General features: G+C 39.2%; 4 protein-coding genes, 1 long non-coding RNA gene and 4 other non-coding genes across 10 annotated transcripts in view; 6 read left to right on the top strand and 3 right to left on the bottom strand.

The window, feature by feature from the left end:
* The first annotated feature begins 195 nt into the window (after nt 1-195).
* Nucleotides 196-7,565, top strand: tmem181 (transmembrane protein 181). Of its 2 annotated transcripts, none has more exons than XM_013274199.3 (17): nt 196-512; nt 1,656-1,759; nt 1,893-1,960; nt 2,835-2,925; nt 3,040-3,161; nt 3,297-3,413; nt 3,539-3,619; nt 3,743-3,842; nt 4,668-4,798; nt 4,891-4,982; nt 5,080-5,137; nt 5,503-5,605; nt 5,696-5,747; nt 5,832-5,914; nt 6,108-6,197; nt 6,293-6,359; nt 6,467-7,367. In XM_013274199.3, the coding sequence occupies exons 1-17, from the start codon at nt 379-381 to the stop codon at nt 6,549-6,551; spliced, it is 1,578 nt and encodes a 525-aa protein (XP_013129653.1). In that variant the 5' UTR covers nt 196-378; the 3' UTR covers nt 6,552-7,367. The 2 variants fall into 2 exon arrangements, with proteins under 2 accessions (XP_013129653.1, XP_013129654.1); XM_013274200.3 differs by lacking the exon at nt 196-512 and adding an exon at nt 1,213-1,373 and having other exon boundaries at nt 6,467-7,565.
* On the bottom strand, nt 6,886-10,161 carry dynlt1b (dynein light chain Tctex-type 1b). Its single transcript, XM_005454633.4, has 5 exons — nt 9,871-10,161; nt 9,683-9,724; nt 9,190-9,313; nt 8,772-8,849; nt 6,886-7,967 (listed from the first exon to the last, which is right to left on the bottom strand). Exons 1-5 carry the CDS (start codon nt 9,892-9,894, stop codon nt 7,897-7,899), a joined length of 339 nt encoding a protein of 112 aa, XP_005454690.1. The 5' UTR covers nt 9,895-10,161; the 3' UTR covers nt 6,886-7,896.
* A 434-nt stretch (nt 10,162-10,595) lies between these two features.
* LOC112842545 (U2 spliceosomal RNA) lies at nt 10,596-10,786 on the top strand. Its single transcript, XR_003214357.1, has one exon. It is a non-coding gene; the product is annotated as a U2 spliceosomal RNA (small nuclear RNA).
* Nucleotides 10,787-11,650: 864 nt separating this feature from the next.
* trnal-uaa (transfer RNA leucine (anticodon UAA)) lies at nt 11,651-11,733 on the top strand. Its single transcript has one exon. It is a non-coding gene; the product is annotated as a tRNA-Leu (tRNA).
* Nucleotides 11,734-12,560: 827 nt separating this feature from the next.
* LOC112842343 (uncharacterized) lies at nt 12,561-18,751 on the top strand. The gene is made up of 2 exons (XR_003214070.1): nt 12,561-13,178; nt 17,940-18,751. It is a non-coding gene; the product is annotated as an uncharacterized LOC112842343 (long non-coding RNA).
* LOC112842544 (U2 spliceosomal RNA) lies at nt 14,197-14,387 on the top strand. The gene has a single exon (XR_003214356.1). It is a non-coding gene; the product is annotated as a U2 spliceosomal RNA (small nuclear RNA).
* trnal-uaa (transfer RNA leucine (anticodon UAA)) lies at nt 15,223-15,305 on the top strand. Its single transcript has one exon. It is a non-coding gene; the product is annotated as a tRNA-Leu (tRNA).
* gtf2h5 (general transcription factor IIH, polypeptide 5) lies at nt 16,347-17,143 on the bottom strand. Its single transcript, XM_025898570.1, has 3 exons — nt 17,081-17,143; nt 16,689-16,771; nt 16,347-16,589 (listed from the first exon to the last, which is right to left on the bottom strand). The coding sequence occupies exons 2-3, from the start codon at nt 16,721-16,723 to the stop codon at nt 16,409-16,411; spliced, it is 216 nt and encodes a 71-aa protein (XP_025754355.1). The 5' UTR covers nt 16,724-16,771; nt 17,081-17,143; the 3' UTR covers nt 16,347-16,408.
* serac1 (serine active site containing 1) overlaps nt 16,492-19,800 on the bottom strand; it is an 8,725-nt gene continuing 5,416 nt past the window's right edge. The window contains exons 15-19 of the mRNA XM_003449931.5: nt 19,617-19,799; nt 19,397-19,540; nt 17,081-19,290; nt 16,689-16,771; nt 16,492-16,589 (exon numbers count right to left, since the gene is read on the bottom strand). Of these exons, the coding sequence (XP_003449979.2) occupies nt 19,154-19,290; nt 19,397-19,540; nt 19,617-19,799 (464 nt within the window). The 3' untranslated portion in view covers nt 16,492-16,589; nt 16,689-16,771; nt 17,081-19,153. The remainder of the gene's footprint in view (nt 16,590-16,688; nt 16,772-17,080; nt 19,291-19,396; nt 19,541-19,616; nt 19,800) is intronic.

Here is a 19,800-nt window from a genome sequence, read left to right as displayed (position 1 = left end):
TCAGTGTGACTCAGATTGCGCTAAGACTCTAAAATGTGTACTTGTTTACTAATTTATTGAATTTATGCAACCGTGGTCTCTGGGGGTTGTTAGAGCTAAAAGACGGCTCCACAGACACTCCACAGACCATTGTAGCTTCCTGTTAACAGCCTCTGTCCATGGTGCTGAACTCTGATCACGTGACTGTCCTCTACGTTTCCGCCCCCCTTCTTTTCTTGTTTTAACAGCCCTTTTCTTTTAAGCGACACAAACAAAACGGCTTGGGCTGCACTTTTAATTTACGCACGTAACAATACAGACAGGTGACTGCGCTGTTTACTGAGGCCCCCGGATTGTTTCCTCATCGCCATTTCGGGTGTGATAATAATAATATTAATAATGGACACCGACTACTCGTCCGGCCTGGAGAACCCTCTGTACAGCGAGCTCAAGTATTTCTGTAGGAAAATACGGGAGGCCTACAATGAGCTCAAAGAGGACCTGACACCTTATCGCGATGACCGCTTTTATAGGTAGGCGCCTCTAGCTTAAATATACACACATGTATGGTGGGTTTACTTTCAGTGTGTGTGTCTGCGTTTTAAATCAGAAATATCTTACATCTCTGTCGTGACGCCAGCCACCCATCTTTTTTTTCGTTGTTATATAAAATGTTATACAGAACCAGTGGTTTTCTAAACCATAATGCAGGAAAAATTCAAATAAATGGGGGAAACGGGAAAGGCGGCGAGTCCTTTGCGGACATACACTTAGAACACATATGTTAGCTAAATCCACAATTTAAACGCGGTACGATTTCTACCAAAGGCAACAAGTGCTACCCTGTAGAAATGTATTTCTTTAGATGTATTTTAATGTTGGTTAAAAGCCATATTTAATTGTACAAAACCAAATGGTTGGTTGTATGATTCGTGAGAGATAAAATTTTCATCACTCCGGTTGTTAGAAGTCAACGCTCGACATGCGATGTGTTCCCACTACGCCTGCGCGAAACTACAATCAGCCTTTACTTTAAAGATATTTAATCACACGCCTGAAATAAAATAAGGCTCTGTTACCATAGATTAAATATATCGATGTAATGTACAACACTAAATTATTTAGTGTATGTAACGCTTTGTATAGTGTTAAGGTACTAAACGTTAGTGAGCTGATAAAAAAAAGGAGGCAATGGCATGCTCCCAGAAGCCTCCTTTTCACGCCCCCTTTCCCCCCAGTCTGCTGCCGTCACGTAACTCCGCCCCTCCCATTCGATGACGTTGCATTCCAGTTGTCGTGGAGTGATGTTGATACGCGGATGTGGATTCACTGCGAAATTTTCACGGGTTTTCACGCCACCAACGTCGCTAACCGACAGAAATGGACATGTACGGGTAAGATTTGTCCAGTCGAGATCCTCGAAGTACTCCACTAGTACTTACAAGGACGAAAAGTAGCGTTAGAGGCACTGTGTAGCTCTGCTGGGATCAACCACTGCTAGCATGAAGTAGCATGGGAGCTAATCACTGTTGACATATCCGCCTCTGAAAATCCTGTGAGCTAACACAGTTAACCACTAAGCAAATACTCAGCACCAGGTTTCGTTCGTGCTACTTTCTTCGTGTGGATGTCTTACTTAGTGTGTGATAACCCCAGTGACTGTCTCCCCGTGACAGATTGGCTCCCATGCGGCTGTATACCCTATCTAAAAGACATTTTGTGCTAGTCTTCGTGGTCTTCCTGATGTGCTTCGGCCTCACAGTCTTCATAGGAGTTGCAGGTATGATGACAGTGATCATTCAAATGCAGATTTTGAAATAAACCAGCCATCACCTATCTTTTTCTGTTTGAGTTTAGGTTAGGTTTCTGGGATGTTGCACTGATTTAACAAGTGTTTTGTTTTTGTTTTGTAGGTCCAAGGATTATTGCTGAGCAGGAGCACAATGGTGACCAGTTCCTTGGAAAAAACGTTTCTGTTAAGGTGAGGCATTTGTTAGATAGAAGGATATGCATCGGCAGTTTTGCACTAAAACTATTGGAGGACCGTGGTTGAAAAGTCAAGGAAATGCCCTTCGCTTTGAATTTGATGTAAAATGTTGATAAGAGAGTCACTGCTTGGAGAATTAAACTTCTTTTACACAATGCTGAAACTTAAAGGTCCCAAAGATAGACTGCAAATATCTAGTTTTAGATATTTTCCCCAGTGTCTTTTTATTGTGCTATTTCATGCAGTCACGGACAACTTGGTGATTCGCTTAAATTGGAATTGTAAAGGGATAGGAGTAAATGGCTTATAAAGTGAAACGATTCATCCTCTCCACTCATAATTTCTCTTCTTGCTGCAGAGATGATCTTCTTAAGGCTTTGTAGACTGAAATCTGAATCTAATTAATGATAATTAATAATAATAAAGGCTGGTTAATGCAAACCAACTTATGGTCAATCTTGAATTCACTTTACTCTGTTAGCATAGATTATAATCTTTATTTGAAGAGCTCTTTAAAAATATATATCAGTGCAGCACCTTGATAAGAAGCACATTTTATTACATTATTAATGTTCATAGTTCAACTGTGTCTTTAACAGCATGTCGTTGAAGGTTCACAACTTATCAGCAGGTTTTAGGGGTTCAATATCTTGCCCAAGGATACTTTAGCGAAGCATGTTATTGTTATGCTTGTTTATAAAATTGTCATCGATTGGAGCAGTCTATTTTGTTTTATGTTGCTCTGAGAAAAGCATTCTCATTTGAGCGTCCCCTTTTGTGATATTTTTTAACCATTAAAGTTTGCTGATAATAATAATAATAATAATAAATGTATAAACAGATTGTGCCTTTCTTTATGTGTTTTCAGACTGGGCCCTTTAATCTAGTTTCTTCTCCCCTGACCACCTATAATCAGCAGCTGTGGCTCACATGTGTGATGCAGGCTGAAAACAGCAAAAGTAAGAGACCACAGATTGAGCTTTTTACAGTTTTGTGCTGGGGGTGGAGACAGCTTTCTCTTTTAGTTTAATATGCGTAACACCACCTAACACTACTGTTATTTGTGCTGGCAGTGAGAGATTTCAAGCAGCCATTTGAGATCAACGTTGAGTTGAAGGGAGTGATGCAAGATGCCAGCGTGATGCACATCAACAACGCGCGCGTGAAGTCACGGATGCTGCACTGCGCGGCTGCTGTAAGTATCGGTCAGCCTGCTCTCACAGCAGTGTGCGTGTCAGAGAAGACAATTTTAGATGCACATTTAAGAAGTAGTGCAGATGGTTATTGAGCATGTGTTGTTTTGCTTTTTTCCTTTTGTCTCACCTCACAGAATTGCGACGAGATCATTGTACTGCATCTGGGCTACCTGAACTACACCCAGTACCAGGTTGTGGTCACCTTCAAAGGCCTTGAAAATATCACATATGACATCAAGGTTAAGTTTGTGGTAAGTTAAAAAGACCTTAGGTTTTCTTTGGGGGGGGGGGGCGTTAAATTGCTCAAGGCCTCAAGTGACAACTCACATGCTTTTGAACTCCTCTCTCTCTTGCTCCCCTGTTTTTCCCTCCTCAGTGGAAAACATATAATTCCACCTTCTCACAAGTGGAAATTTGGTTCCGGTTTGTCTTTGTGGTGTTGACCTTCATGGTGACCGTAAGAACATGATTTTTTTTTTCCATTCAGTGTGATCTGCACATTCTGTCCTGTTATAGCACTTAAAACTGAAACCTTTTTCCAGATGGGATAACTAATGGTACTTTTTCCTGTTTGTGCCAGTGTATGTTTGCTCACTCACTGAGGAAATTTTCCATGAGAGACTGGGGGATAGAGCAGAAGTGGATGTCTATTCTTCTTCCTTTGTTGCTGCTCTACAATGGTACGTTTCTCTCCTCACTTGAGGACACATTTTACCTGTCACTTACACACCTGGAGCCGATTGCACCAGCTCAACAAACAAGATCTGGAGTTTCCCAGGGCTGTCTTTTGTCTTCTATTCTGTTCATACTTTTGACAGACAGCATTTCTAGGCGCGCCTAAGGGGAATGAGGGTATCGATTTCAGTGGTCTTGCATCTTATCTCTACTTTTTTGTGGATGATATGGTCCTGTTGGCTTCATTGTCTGACAACCTCCACCTTGCACCGGGGCAGTTTGTAGCAGGGATGAGAATGAGCACCTCCAAGTCTGAGGCTGTGGCTCTCAGCTAGATAGGGGTGGTGGGAGAGGAAATGAGAATTCTCAGAGTATTGTCTGGGCTCTTCCTTAGAGATAGGGTCAGGAGCTAAGTCATTTGAGAAGACTAGAAAGAGCGAAAGAAAGATTACATCTGGCCTGGGAAAGCCTTGCTTTCTTCCCTGAAGAGCTGTAGGAGTGGCTGGACAGAGGGTGTAAAGTGCCCCCTCTGGATAAGTGGGAGAAAATGGATATAACTAAATTAAAATGTTTCCACTTACAAACATTATATCTTAGTTGTAGAGACTAGTTGCCATTTATTTTTTTTATTTTATTTATGCATCATGTGTATTTAAAGTTGTAGAGAGCTGACCCTTACAAACAGGTGATATGAAGCGTGGTGAACACGTCACCTGACACATTACAGAAACATAAATGATCTAATAAGAACATTTGGGTAATAATTTCTATAAGAAAACATACACCTCTCTGTGTACACACTCAACAGTTTGTTTGTTTTCATTGTTCAGATCCTTTCTTCCCGCTGTCATTCCTGGTGAACAGCTGGTTTCCAGGGACCTTGGACACCTTCTTTCAGGCACTGTTCCTGTGTGCTCTGCTGCTCTTCTGGCTCTGTGTTTATCACGGCATCAGAGTCCAGGTGGGTACAGTATTAATCTGCAGCTTCAGTGATTTCCTTCCATTTTTAGTACATCAACATGAATCTTTTATCTTGGTGTTTTGCTTCTGCAGGGTGAGAGGAAATTTCTGACTTTCTACCTGCCTAAGCTGGTTATCGTTGGTCTTCTGTGGCTGTCAGCAGTTACTCTGGGCATATGGCAAACGTAAGCACGACCTCCAGATAGAACCCAGCTCTGTGAACTTGTGATTTATATGCGTACCGAACAAGCAGACTAAGCTTTACTCCATCTGAATTTTCAGGGTTAATGAACTCCAAGATCCCACCTATCAGTACAAAGTGGATATAGCGAACTTTCAGGTAAGACTGTTACCTTTAGCATTTCTTTAAACAGCTTCTTATAAAGTGAAAGCTGAAGAAATTTCTTATCCAGTGTGTAATGTTTTATCTGTAATTTGTCATTTAAAAGAAAGTTTATTCATTTTTGTTCATTTTAATTTGATTAATGTCCTTATGGATAGATATTACATAGAAATAGCTTCAGGTCTACTTTCATTTCCACCAGTGTGTGAATGTGAGAGTGAATGAATAGTGGAATTGTAAAGTGCTTTGAGCGTCTCGAAAAGCGCTATATAAATGCAATCCGTTATCATTATTATTATTATTATTCATTTATTTTGAGCTACATCACTATTAACTAAGCCCTTTGTTTGTTTGTTTTAAAGGGTATGAAAGTCTTCTTCCTGATTGTCGTCGCCCTCTACATCTTATACTTGATATTCCTGATTGTCAGAGCTTGTTCTGAACTTAAGAACATGCCTTACTCAGGTATCAGAGCACACCACAACTCTCAGTGTTCGATTGGACTTCAACTTTTAATGTAACAGTGTTAACCAGCTGTCTCTTCTTGATCACCAGATCTCCGGCTTAAGTTTTTGACAGCGCTGACATTTGTGGTTCTTATTATAAGGTATGTTCAACAAACAGCAAACTTTTTTTTTTTTTACGTTTTCACTATTTCTGTGTTTCTGATTAACCTGTCTTTCTCCCACAGCATGGCTATTCTCTACCTGAGGTTTGGTGCTAAGGCTCTTCAAGACAACTTTGTTGCTGAATTGTCCACCCATTACCAGAACTATATCCTTTGACTTGTATTCATTTGTGCTCCTTTGCATCACAACTTGGCATATTTATTGGTTCATGATTTGAAAAACATGCTGTATGTGTGTGTGAATGAGGCTTGTAGTAAAGAAAGTACCGTGAGTGTTCAAATAGCGCTATATAAGTACTAGTCCATTTGATCATCACTGTTCCTTAATTCAAAACATACCAGCTGAATTTTTGTCCTTCTATGGCCTGCTCAACTTTTACTTGTACACATTAGCATTTGTGTATTCTCCTTCGAAAAATGCACTTTATGGTGAGTTAGACAGAAGTTTCTTTATCGCTCATTTATACCAGCACGCTTTGCCAACATGCTTTTTTTAAATTAAAATTTTATGTTGAATTTCCCAGACTCCCAGTTGAAGGATAATCCAGCTTTCTCCATGCTAAATGACTCAGACGACGAAGTGATATATGGGTATGTGTTTTATCTACTCGCCTTTCAAATTCTTCCTTTTTAATTGTGCAGAGTAAACTCAGTGTAAACATACTAGACTCCCTGATTTTTTTTCTTGTTTTTTTCAGGAGTGATTATGAAGACATGCCTTTACAAAACGGGCGCGCGATCAAAGCAACTGCCAAGTACCAGGATGACAGTGACAGTGACTGAGGTATCTCTGACTGTGTCCACGTTGGAAACTCTTGTGCACATGTGCAAAACGCATGCACATGAATTTATGTACTCCAAGTGTACATAATTATATTTTTAAAACAGTTCATGTCTACTGAATGTACTGCTTTTGGATGGTGAGGTATGATGTAGCCACTCAGACTTTTTTTCTTAATTGAAAATAAGGGAAACAAACACTTTGTTTTATTCTATAAACTCCCTACCCTCACCTACCCATTGCCAGCCTTTTTTCTCAACTTGATGATTAAAATAATCAGGAAAAAGGACTCATATTAACCATGGATGTTTCTGTGAAATCATCATTTCTTCATAATTTCTTTCTTCTTTTTTTTTAAACACCTTGTATTAAACAACTGTTGTCTTTCTTGTGTTAATGCCATTCCTTTCCACTCTGGGAACAATGGGAAGTCACTTATCTGGTCAGAGCTGAGTGACATTTAAAGGTAATGCTGCATCCGCTGCACATGAGCTTCTTAAAGTAGATACAGTGTGGCTCGCTTGTCCTGACATAACGTTTAAACAGGGAGTCTGCTGACATTTGTTTGTCTTCAAGACGCTGAATACAGAGAGCCTTAAACTCGAGTGCAGGTACCACTCACTACTTCTATTTTTGGCAAAGCAGCTCTATGTAATTGCACTTTTCAAGAATTTCATTTATCTTGCCAAAAAAGTGATGACACTGTATTGTGTGACACATTGCATGTATTTTCTCACAGCAGTATAACGGACTACAGACCTATCATGTTAAATGTTTCTTTATCCCAGCATGTACGGTAGTTGTTGGGTTGTTTTGAAGCAAACTTTTTTTCCCCCAGCAGCTTTGCCCATATTTCCTTACAATGTGGGACACTGTGCCATTTTTTTCAGTTGCCTAAAGCTGGAGCTCAAGTTGACAAATCGGCCAAAACAAATGTATTTCTCTTCTCTATAAATATATATTTTAACCAAAATGGTGCCTTGTCTCTACATCACCCAGTTTTCTTCTAAATGGGACTGCAATCTTAAGAATTGTAAATGCTTCAAGATCAGTGTACATGTCTGATTCTTTCGGTGTAAGTGTAGCTTTTGTTAGTTTAAGGTGGTTAAACTGGGTTGTTTTTTGAAGTGTTTAAAAAATACCTGCAATATTTGTTGCTTCAAAAGATAAAGCTTGTACATGTAGCAGTATCATGTCATGTTGTGTAAATAAAACTATGTATGTACATAAGGCATATCATTTTTAATAAATCTCTCTTAACACACAAAATGAACATATCAAATCCCAAAACAAACAGCGGGAGTTCTCAAAAACGTGGACACAATCAGTGGGTTTGGTGATGTAGGTTCAGATGGCGAGCCCGAATACACTGACAATGCAGTACACAAACTTGTTCTCCCATCTCACTGTACAGCTTCCTGTTGGGTATAACATTACATTAGATCAGTAAGTAGCAGAGTTAAATTTATACATTCAAACGAAATAAGGGGTTAATTTTCTCACAGCAGAAAACTAAAAAAAAATCATGAATCAGTTATTAAGATGATCATTCTGTCAGTTCCTCTGTATTCATCTTTACTGTTCTGAGTCCTGATTAAGCCTCTCTAAATCAGGGGACTCTAACTTAATTTAGATCTGGATTTGTCTTTTAATTAGCAAATCATGTGCAAAACATGACTAACAGCCTGAGATATCAGTTGTTCAGTTCTGTTTTAGTTCAAAAGTTTTAGTATCAGGACGTGATATAAATCACTGGGTCCTTAGCAGCTTCTAAAATGATTTAAATACAACTTCAGATGAAGAACAACTGATGTGCAGCAACAATTGCTTCTCTATGGTATTACTGGAATTTGTCCTCAACGTTGTAATAATGAAACTGCCCAAATCTGCTTGGGCAGAGATTTGGGCATCACACTTGCTGATCATTGCAGTTGCTGATGATCAGTTAATGAAGTGCATTTGATTATTATACTATTGATACTATTATACTCTCTTAAATCGTATGTATGCAGCAAATATGTACTTAGTATTTTACATTCTCCTGTTGCATTTGCGCTTAGTTTTTATTAAATCACTGTATTGCTGTTCATCTGAGGTTGTACTGAAATACAATCTAAACAGTCACACGCACAGTCTGCACGCAAATTCTTTAATTGATAAACCAATAACTTAAAAAAAGAACACATTCTAAATGAGAAATACACAAGTGTTTTTGTCTTTACCATCAGTAGAGTTGTCCCAGAAGCATGTGCTGGCTGTTTGCATACCTGCTCCATTTTTCTGCATGATGACACAGGTTACTAACAGAACAAGAGAAGATAATAAGATAAACAAATACTTTTGTGCTTTTTCTAATGCCAAACATTGGGAAATTCCTTTGTTTTAGCAGATAAACATAAATTGCACATTATTATTTATAGCACTTAGGAGTATAAAATAAGTCCACAAAATAAAATTCTGCATGAAATAATACTAATTTGAAATAAAAATAAAATGCATACAATACAGTCAAATGTGTAAAAAGAAATCCAGATAAAACAGAATTAGAAATCCAGTAAAAACATATATATTGTTTTTTAACGTCCACTGAAAACCACAAGAGGCACAAGGTGGTTATTTCACGAGTTGGAGTCCACATACTGATATATTTGAAAGGCTTTCCCAGCTTGCTGAGCTGACTGAGGCACTGCTCCACTATACTGGTGGTCCACTGGTTCACTCGGTTGTGCTGGTAGGCATTTCCTCCTATGGTTGCTTCCACCGACTATACAGACATTTTTAATCATAAAAAAAAACAAAGTAAGCAACACAGGAATCACACAGCTTACAATAAGTCTTATACAGCTATTATTATTTTAAAAAGGGAATAAAATTAAGAATTTTAATAAAAGTTTTCCTCAAGGAGTGAATATGGTTGGGCAAATTAGTGGAGTACTGTATAACTTTCCAGCTAGAGACATTGCCTAGCAACCGTACCGTGTCCTTAGCAACCGGTCATTCCTACACACAAATTTGAAAGCCAAGGACCGACAAAACCTAAACTTTCGAGTTTTTTGGGGGTGAAACTAAAAAATACCAACACTGCCAAGGTTTTTTTGAAAAAACCCCCAAAACAATTTATTTATTTTTTTACCTCTTTTATGATTGTGCTCACGTCTTCAACGACGAACCCAGCCTGTTGAATGAAAAAAGCGCAGTTAAAGCTAACAAAGCGACACAGCCTTCTAACCACACTTTCAGGGAAACGTAGTCTGCACGCGAATTCAATGTATGTGACAGGAAAAACGTGCAACAACAACTAATTTCGATGAACAAACCCACCTCTTCTTCTATCTGATAGTCCATGGCTTCGGCCTCCCGGAGCTACCTAGATATATCACTTCCGGTAGGTTTCCTTCACAATAAATGCGTATCGAGAGGAGGGAAAATCGTACAGGGAGTTATCAACAGGCGTTAAGCTAGTTTTGTATGTCCACTTCCATGGTTAAAAATTGCTGCAAATCCAGCTTCAGTACTGTACAAGTAGATTACTGTGGTCTAGAGTAGACTGGGTGCAGTTTTCTGTCTGTACACCTGAGGGCGGAAGAGCTTCTTCGTGAAACCTTAAACAATCATAGACGTGTTTATTTGATTTTCGTCGTTTCAATTCAACGCGCGATACTGATATTATAATTATTTTTCATAGATCACGTAATTATCATATTATGAAAACAATTATACCGCCAGAAAAGTGATAAAAATGAATTTAAGACGCTCCTTCTTAACGACCGCTGATTGGACTGCAGACGACCACGTGATCTTGAATATCATTAACCGGCATGCGCGACCGGCGTTTCAGAAACTAAAGTGTCGTTTTATGTGGGGCGCCGTTTATAAACTGAAACATGGCGAGCATAGTTATATTGTGATGTTTCGGAGGTAAAACGTCAGTAAAACCTCGACCTGTCCTCTACCATTTGTTAGAAGACGACTGTGTTCTTCTTTGTAACCATGAGTTAGAGTTGCAGTAAGCAGAATGACTCCCTTGTGTCGGATGATATGTGGGTATCGCTTCTCGGCCTTTTGGCTAAGATCAAGTGTAGTATCTGTTCTTATCAGTTTAATATCTGATACGTCCCCTATCCGGGGACCATATATTAAATTGATTTTTGGAACAGGGAGATGGAATAGGGGCTTGCTCCGTCCACTCCACGCATCGACCTGGTATTGCAGTATTTCCAGGAACGGTGCATTCCCCTGAAACTGTGGAAAAGAAGTGTAGTTTGATTCTTGTGTTCTTGCTTAGAGGTTTGTTATACGCAATATATATGTCTGCGTGTGAATATATGGACATTGTCTTTGTACTGATGAAAGACAGTCAGACTGAAATGTTGCGACTTAATACCTGTAAATGAGTTGCATTTAACTGGTCTGAGAAATACTAAATCCTGCGACTTGGACTGACACGTGGACACACACTTTCTATGGGAAATCCCCCCCCAAAAATGTAGTTTTGAACTGCAGTTACATTATTCTAGCTTGCATCCTGCAGTTACCTCTGTTGTCCACTAGAGACCGATAGAAGTCTGTAAAAACTGGTGGCCTCCACCTACAAGGACTCATGTTGATTATAAGTTTAACTCTTCTCTTTCTCTACAATGTAGAATATATAGAGTCTACATACTGCAGCTGTCTTTCTTTCTTCTGTGGCTGTAAATTACATCCCTTAAAACCCCCCACAATTTTTTCTTGGCTTTTTAGCTAAAATCACATGTATTGTCTGTTGTTTCCATTTGTGGATGGTTAATAGTACAGAAGATGTGTTTTTCTTTTTCAAGATTACATGACAACATTTTGGAACAGATCATTTTTATATATAATAAATCTTAGGATAGTATTGGTTTTGATGATTTATAAAACAGCAGTGTGGTGTAGCCCTGGTAGAGTGGATCCTTAGTGTGTAAAGAGTAGATAACTCATGTAATATGTGTGAATGAAAATCCATGGACTTTATAAGAGTCCTCCATTTATGGCTATGATCCTGACAAACAAGATTAATATGTTTCTTTCTCCTACCAATGGTCCTGTTTCCTAAAGGAACACGTATACACAACATATGTGTACCAGGATGGCCGAGTGGTTAAGGCGTTGGACTTAAGTTCCAATGAGCGGATGCTCTCGTGGGTTCAAACCCCACTCCTGGTATAATTTGGAGCCTCATGTGTGTTAAGCTGGATGGTATCTATGGGAGCAACATATGGAGTTTTTAAGAATTTGCTGTGAGCAATATCTCCCCCCCCTGCCCAAAAAAAAGCTGGCATGTGGAACCCAAAGGGAAAATTGTTAATTGGGGAAAGATTTTGAAGAAAATGCGTACAAAATTGGGGCTATGGAACAAGAGGAAGCTTACCATTTCGGGTAAGGTGCTAGTTATCAAAGCTGATATCCTACCAGGCCTTCTCCACCTTGTCTAACTGCTGTTAGGATGAATGATCTGCGAGAGCGCTCCTTCCTGCAGCTAGGCTGTTGCCTGACTAAGGGAGCTGCTCAGCACACAGACTCATGCAGAGGGTGATGTTGGTTGTTCATGATGGATGTCAGCGTTACTAACATCCTCCTCTCGCCCACTGCCTCCACAGACTCCAGAGGACATCTCAGCACAGAGCTAGAGCTCCGCACCAGTTTGTCAAACCTGCTCCTGTCCCTGTCTGTGCATCTGCTCCCCCAGCAGGCCACTGCATAGAAAAGGGCAGATGCTACCACAGTATCATAGAATGTCCTTAACAGAGTCCTGCAGACTCCAAAGGACCTTAGTCTCCTGGTGAAGTCAAAAAACATGATCCTCACAGTGCTGCCAGCCTGCTCTAGGTGAGAGAGGGATTGGGGTAACAGGTAGATGACAGCGTCATCCACCCCGATTCCAGACCGGTAGGTGAAGTGCAGGGGGTCCATCGCTGAGCTCACCAGTGGGCAAAGGTGGTGCAGAACGACCCTTTCCATGGTCTTCATCAGATGAGAAGTCAAGGCCACAGGCCTGAGGGGGTTGGGCTCCTTGGGGTGTGTGATTTTTGGCATCTGAACCATGCAGGAAGTTTTCCACAGTTCAGGAACCCTCTCCAGACTTAGGCTCAGGTTGAAGATGTACAGGATCACCTGACAGAGCTGGTCTGCACAGTCCCTGAGCAATCTGGAGCAGATTCCATTCCAACTTGCTGACTTCCTTGCCTTCGTCCTCTTGAGCTGACTTAAATATATATTTTAACCAAGATGGTGCCTTGTCTCTACATCACCCAGTTTTCTTCTAAATTGGACTGCAATCTTAAGAATTGTAAATGCTTCAAGATAAGTGTACATGTCTGATTCTTTCGGTGGAAGTGTAGCTTTTGTTAGTTTAAGGTGGTTAAACTGGGTGGGTTTTGAAGTGTTTAAAAAATAGCTGGCAATAGTTCTATTTAATGTTTTTACTTAATGTCACACCATCACACCACAATGTTAGGACATCTACGGCTAGGCTTAGGGTGGCTTGTGTTCTATTACTTCGTATAACGTAAACACTGCCCCCTACTGGTTAGCTTTATTTATACAACATTAAGGCTAGCCCGAGGTAATTCTCCCTGATGCGACTTCGTTTTTAAGAGAACCCTTTAAAGGTAGGTTTGGTCAAACCAACTCTTTATGAACAGTTCTTTTTATTTCATTCTGTCCTTTAACCCTACTTTCAATTCTCGATGTCGTACTGTTTTGTTAATCCTAATTTTTTTGTTTGTTATGTTTGTATTCTAACCTAAGACTCTTTTGCTAACTGCTAAACAAGCTAAAGTGTAAAACATTTATTCGCTTTTTGTTTGTTTGTTATGTTTTTTTTTTTTATAGCACTGGGGTTAGTTCGTTAAAGTAATACAAATGCAGAAAAGATAAACAGATACATTCAACCTCCCTCCAGCTGCGAGTTTTCTCAGACTTGGCCAACTTCACCCTTCTCAGAAATACCCAGTAAAGCCATTACACTGTCAGGCGTTGAGAAGAGTCATTTCACACCAAAGTTACAAATATGCAGAATTAATTGTAACTTATTTAAGCTAGTTTTGTATGTCCACTTCCATGGTTAGAAATTGCTGCCAATCCAGCTTCAGTACTGTACAAGTAGATTACTGTGGTCTAGAGTAGACTGGGTGCAGTTTTCTGTCTGTACACCTGAGGGCGGAAGAGCTTCTTCGTGAAACCTTAAACAATCATAGACGTGTTTATTTGATTTTCGTCGTTTCAATTCAACGCGCGATACTGATATTATAATTATTTTTCATAGATCACGTAATTATCATATTATGAAAACAATTATACCGCCAGGAAAGTGATAAAAATGAATTTAAGACGCTCCTTCTTAACGACCGCTGATTGGACTGCAGACGACCACGTGATCTTGAATATCATTAACCGGCATGCGCTGACCGGCGTTTCAGAAACTAAAGTGTCGTTTTATATGGGGCGCCGTTTATAAACTGAAACATGGCGAGCATAGTTATATTGTGATGTTTCGGAGGTAAAACGTCAGTAAAACCTCGACCTGTCCTCTACCATTTGTTAGAAGACGACTGTGTTCTTCTTTGTAACCATGAGTTAGAGTTGCAGTAAGCAGAATGACTCCCTTGTGTCGGATGATATGTGGGTATCGCTTCTCGGCCTTTTGGCTAAGATCAAGTGTAGTATCTGTTCTTATCAGTTTAATATCTGATACGTCCCCTATCCGGGGACCATATATTAAATTGATTTTTGGAACAGGGAGATGGAATAGGGGCTTGCTCCGTCCACTCCACGCATCGACCTGGTATTGCAGTATTTCCAGGAACGGTGCACCCCCCTGAAACTGTGGAAAAGAAGTGTAGTTTGATTCTTGTGTTCTTGCTTAGAGGTTTGTTATACACAATATATATGTCTGCGTGTGAATATATGGACATTGTCTTTGTACTGATGAAAGACAGACTGAAATGTTGCGACTTAATACCTGTAAATAAGTTGCATTTAACTGTTCTGAGAAATACTAAATCCTGCGACTTGGACTGACACGTGGACACACACTTTCTATGGGAAATCCCCCCCCCAAAAATGTAGTTTTGAACTGCAGTTACATTATTCTAGCTTGAATCCTGCAGTTACCTCTGTTGTCCACTAGAGACCGATAGAAGTCTGTAAAAACTGGAGGCTGCCACCTACAAGGACTCATGTTGATTATAGGTTTAACTATTCTCTTTCTCTACATACTGCAGCTGTCTTTTTTCTGTGGCTGTAAATTACATCTCTTGAAAAAAAAGCACAGTTTTTTCTTGGCTTTTTAGCTAAAATCACCTGTATTGTCTGTTGTTTCCATTTGTGGATGGTTAATAGTACAGAAGATTGTTTTTCTGTTTTTAGGATTACATGAAAACATTTTGCAACAGATCTTTTCTATATATAATAAATCGTAGGATACTAATGGTTTTGATGATTTATAAAACAGCAGTGTGGTGTAGCCCTGATAGTGTGGATCCTTAGTGTGTAAAGAGTAGATATCTCATGTAATATGTGTGAATGAAAATCCAGGGACTTTACGAGAGTCCTCCATTTATGGCTATGATCCTGACAAACAAGATTAATACATTTCTTTCTCCGACTGACAGTACTGTTTCCCAAAGGAAAACATTTACACAACATATGTGTACCAGGATGGCCGAGTGGTTAAGGCGTTGGACTTAAGTTCCAATGAGCGGATGCTCTCGTGGGTTCAAACCCCACTCCTGGTATAATTTGGAGCCTCATGTGTGTTAAGCTGGATGGTATCTATGGGAGCAACATATGGAGTTTTTAGGAATTTGCTGTGAGCAATATCTTTCCCACAAAAAAAGCTTTAATGCTGAACCAAAAGGGAAAAATGGTTAATGGAAAAACTCCAAGCTTTTGGATTAATTAGTAATATTAATGGATATAAAAAGAAGCTCACTGTGAATAAAATGAAAATCATAAAATTTTGAGGGGGTCACCTCCAGTTAAACTCTTTTCAACATAAAATTGCAAAGAATTTGGGTATTTCATTATGTGTGTGTATGGAATTAAAAAGAAAAAGACTAAATTCTTACAAAGCAGCTTGAAGACAGCTGGGCTTGTTTGTGTTAGCTGGCTTGACAAATCCTAAAACTCAGTCAGAAGTGGTTCCTCAACGTTCTTTTTAAATAGTTTTCCTGCTTCACGCTCTGTGCACAATCATAAAAAGGGTTTTTCCGTATGTTTCAGGGTGCAACGTATAACTAATGTAGAGAAACTTAGCTTGCATTAATGATACCGAATAAATCTAGTTACTTCACCCAGTCACATTACAAAGAAAGAAAAATAAAGATGTCACATAGTGAAAAGAGACTATTTACCCAAAATTATTTTCAATTTAAAAGGCTTTAAAAGGGCTTAAATGACCTTCAATACATAATTGTATTATTTTGATTTACATTAGACACAACATCCCAACATTTTCAAAAGACCGTTTTAAATATTTTTAGACCAACTTTAATCAGAATGTCAAATATGGAAAAAAACTGAAAGTCACTGTTAAACGACAAGCAGCTGTCGATTTATTTAACTTCGGATCCTTGCTCCTTTCATATCAATTATTAATAATAATAATAATAAAAAAACAAACACATGGTGCTGCAGACACAGTAGCTTTAATCTGCAATTTAAAGAAGGCAAAGAAAAAGAAAACATATTCTGGAACCTGCTATCAAAATGTATTTGAACTCCTTGAGCATTTTCACAGTAATCCACTGTAGTCTGCAGTTAAAACACTGCAAACATTTATCCAGAGATCATGAGCAGTCCATGGCCAAAAAGTAACACTTCTTCTGACAGTTTGCGTTTATTTCTGTGTGATGGGGAATGAATTCTGGTCCATCAACTCTCCGACTCTCTCCTGGAGTGTTTGAACCACCTCTGCAAGAATGAACACGTGCGTGTCGTCAAGATCCTTGAGGATGAATTTCTTTCCCAAGGCCATCGTTTCATCCAGGTACAGGAGAAATTGTTTCATGGCAGGATCACTAGTGCATACAGCAAGAGAAAGTTAAAGTTTCGGCTACTTAAAAACAGATTTCTGTGAAACTAGCTACAAATATTTATTGGCAAAGTTACAACCTTACCATTCAACAAGGACACCTTTGTGCACGTTGACCATATTGATGCAGAGAAATGGACAGTCGAAGCCGATTAAAGAGCTGAATACCTGCAGCACAGTAAACAAACCGACAGCTGAAGGCCTCAAGTAGAAGCAGCTTTACGGCAGCCTAAACCCTTATTAAGGCACTAAACAGTAAGATAAACGCTTCACATGTTTTCGGACATTTTAATAATATTTTTATTACCATTACAACAAAGAAAATACTTGTAAACGTTTAAGTACAGCGTATGCTAGCTCTTTGTTTTAGCACCGGTTAGCATTAGCTCAAAATAGCATGGCCACGGGCATGTTCTGCTACATACCGCGATCTCAAATATCTAAAAGAGCAAACTTCACACATATACATATACATACCTGTCTACAGTTAAGCGAAGGATTAACATAAAGCAACAAACAGCCTTTTATCTACCCGAGATCTCCAGCTGTTTCTGCTAAGTTTTCAAAGCATTGATGGGTTATGTAAGGTGTGCGCCAAGGGACAATCTTCTGATGTCCAAATATCGCGCTAGCATGTTTTAAAAGCTTTTGCTGCTTCTGTGCTGCTTTTCTGTCCTTGGTAAAGGTTTAATGCTTTATATTTTAGTGCATATCAATACTGTGGGTTTAAAAAAAGCCTACGTTGTGTATAGATGAGTGAGTATTATGAAGAAAATAATGCAATATTTGTACCCAAGTGCATGAAATGCATTACAAAAAACTGCATCATGACATTGGTGCAAAATGCAAGTTAAGATCCAGTATAAAATACAGTACTGTGCCATTTTCCCCCTTCTGTCACTAACAGGAAAACTATGACAACTTGATACCATATATATACACTCAGGACCACTTATAAGGTACAACTACTCTGCTGCTCCTTAAGGCAAATATACAATCAACCAGTCACATGGAAGTATTTTAGTGCACTTAAGCATGTAGACATGATGACCAAGATGACCTGCTCAAGTTCAAACTGAGCATCAGAATGGAGAAGAAAGGTGATGTGGGTGACTTTGAATGTCGGGTGATTGTCGAGTACTTCAGAAATTGCTGGTCAATTGAGCTACAACCATCTCTAGGATTTATAGAGACTGATCCAAAAAGAGAGAAAATATCCAGTGAGCAGGAGTTCTCTGGGTAAAAATGCATCAGAGCAGAATGGTCAGACTGTTTGGAGCTGATAGGAAGACAACAGTAACTCAGATAATCACTTTTTTATATCCAATGTATGCAGAAGAGCATCTATGACTGCACAAAACTTTGAACCCTGAAGCAGATGGGCTACAGCAGCAGAAGAATAAGGTAAGAATAGCAAACTAATGTTTCTGAGGCTGGTTTAATGGTGTAGGAAATGTTTTCTTGGCACAATTTAGGCCCCTTAGTTCAACCCATTTATTGTTCTGGACCATGTCCATCCTTTTATGATAACAGTGTGCCCATCTTGTGATGGCAACTTCCTGCAGGATAAGACATCATGTCACCAAGCTCATATCATGTCATACTGGTTTCTTGTATGAGTTCACTGAACTCAAATGACCTCCAGTGACCAGATGTCAATCCTCTTGAGCATCTTTGGGATGTGGTATATTCCTATCATGGATGTGCAGTTGACGAATCTGCAGCACCTGTGTGATGGTATCATGTCAATATGGGCCAAAATCCCAGAGGAATGTTTCAAATACTTTGTTGTATTTTGTACTTTGTATATAGAAATGCATAGATGACTCATAAACCCTCAAACGTTACACATTTATTCATTTCATTGCCAGCATTTAGGACTGCTAGTGGCAGTGGGGGCTGCAAACACATGTATTAAAATTAATTTGCTTGATCAGTCCCATACAACTGTATGTGCAATCTGAACTAAAGGTATTAACTCAGGTCCACTTGAGGTAAGGCTTGGGAAAGAATATGTTTTGGCACATAAGATGATAATCACACTATAGTTAGAGTAAAACAAATACATATAAAAATAAAGTCTTAAACCTTTGCTCTGGTCAAAAGTCAAGTTGCATGAGTGGCAACAAAATGTCAGTGCATTTTTAAGTAAATACAGTAGATAATGAGCATTATGTATCCCATGATTAGCTGGTAATAAATCTAAAATAAAAGGAAATCTAGATAAAATTGTAATGTGCTTAATTTACTTGTAAACATAAGAGTTGTTTTCTTTCAAACTTAGCTGATGTACAATTAAGAGACCGATCTCAGTGGATGACTTAAAAAAGACCCCAACAACAAAAAACGCACCCTGCTATCGTTATCACAACTGACAGGTTTCCACATATATCCGTGTGTAAAATAAATTTGATTTCGTTAGCTATACTGCAATTGCATTTGTGGTGCTTCATGTGAATGTGCAGTTATTTCTCTGTTTGGTTTGGAGTGTGATATACATTTCAAGTATACAGCAGGTGGTCTCAGTGTCATTGTTTTTATAGATTTCTGTCAGTGGGTGACGTAGCTCTGCAGAGCGTCCAGGATGAACTGGAGGCTGCGTTTGTATAGAAATGAGTCCTTCCTCTCTGGTTTGCAGATGTTTAGGTGATCTACGTCCACTTCAATGAGCTCACCAATCCCGAGATCTGAAACCACAACACGATGAGACGCAAGACATTGCTTCAACTATGTGTTTTTTTTAAAATATTTAAGCTGTACATTTCAGACATTACAGTATTTGGAGTTACATACTTGCTGACTGCGTTGGTACCACAAGTATCTTGATCATGGGTCCAATGTTCGTCGGTAGTGTCTCTGCAAAGCTCAGCACCTTGAAATCCTTTTCTTTGGCCAGGTTCAGGAAGTTATCATTCAGGCTGCGCAGAGCTGGTGAATCTTAAAACACACACATCAATTCACATTAGATGCTGAAAGAGTTTCATAGACCACAGAATTCATCATATTCACTGACCTTTACAGAGTTCTCTGACTTCTATGGAGGGGAAGAGAAGATATCTGACATTGACAGAGTACTCTGCCATGAAGGTGCCGTAGTGAGGAACACTATAAAACATAATCCCTTTGGTGTTCTGTAATAACCCATGCATGTCTGGGTCCTGTGAGGCATCCAGCAGCATTTTCTTCACAAGCAGTCC

This window comes from Oreochromis niloticus, linkage group LG15 (genome assembly GCF_001858045.2).
Source record: "Oreochromis niloticus isolate F11D_XX linkage group LG15, O_niloticus_UMD_NMBU, whole genome shotgun sequence".
NCBI lineage: Eukaryota > Metazoa > Chordata > Actinopteri > Cichliformes > Cichlidae > Oreochromis > Oreochromis niloticus.
This window is presented reverse-complemented; position numbering and strand designations above follow the sequence as displayed.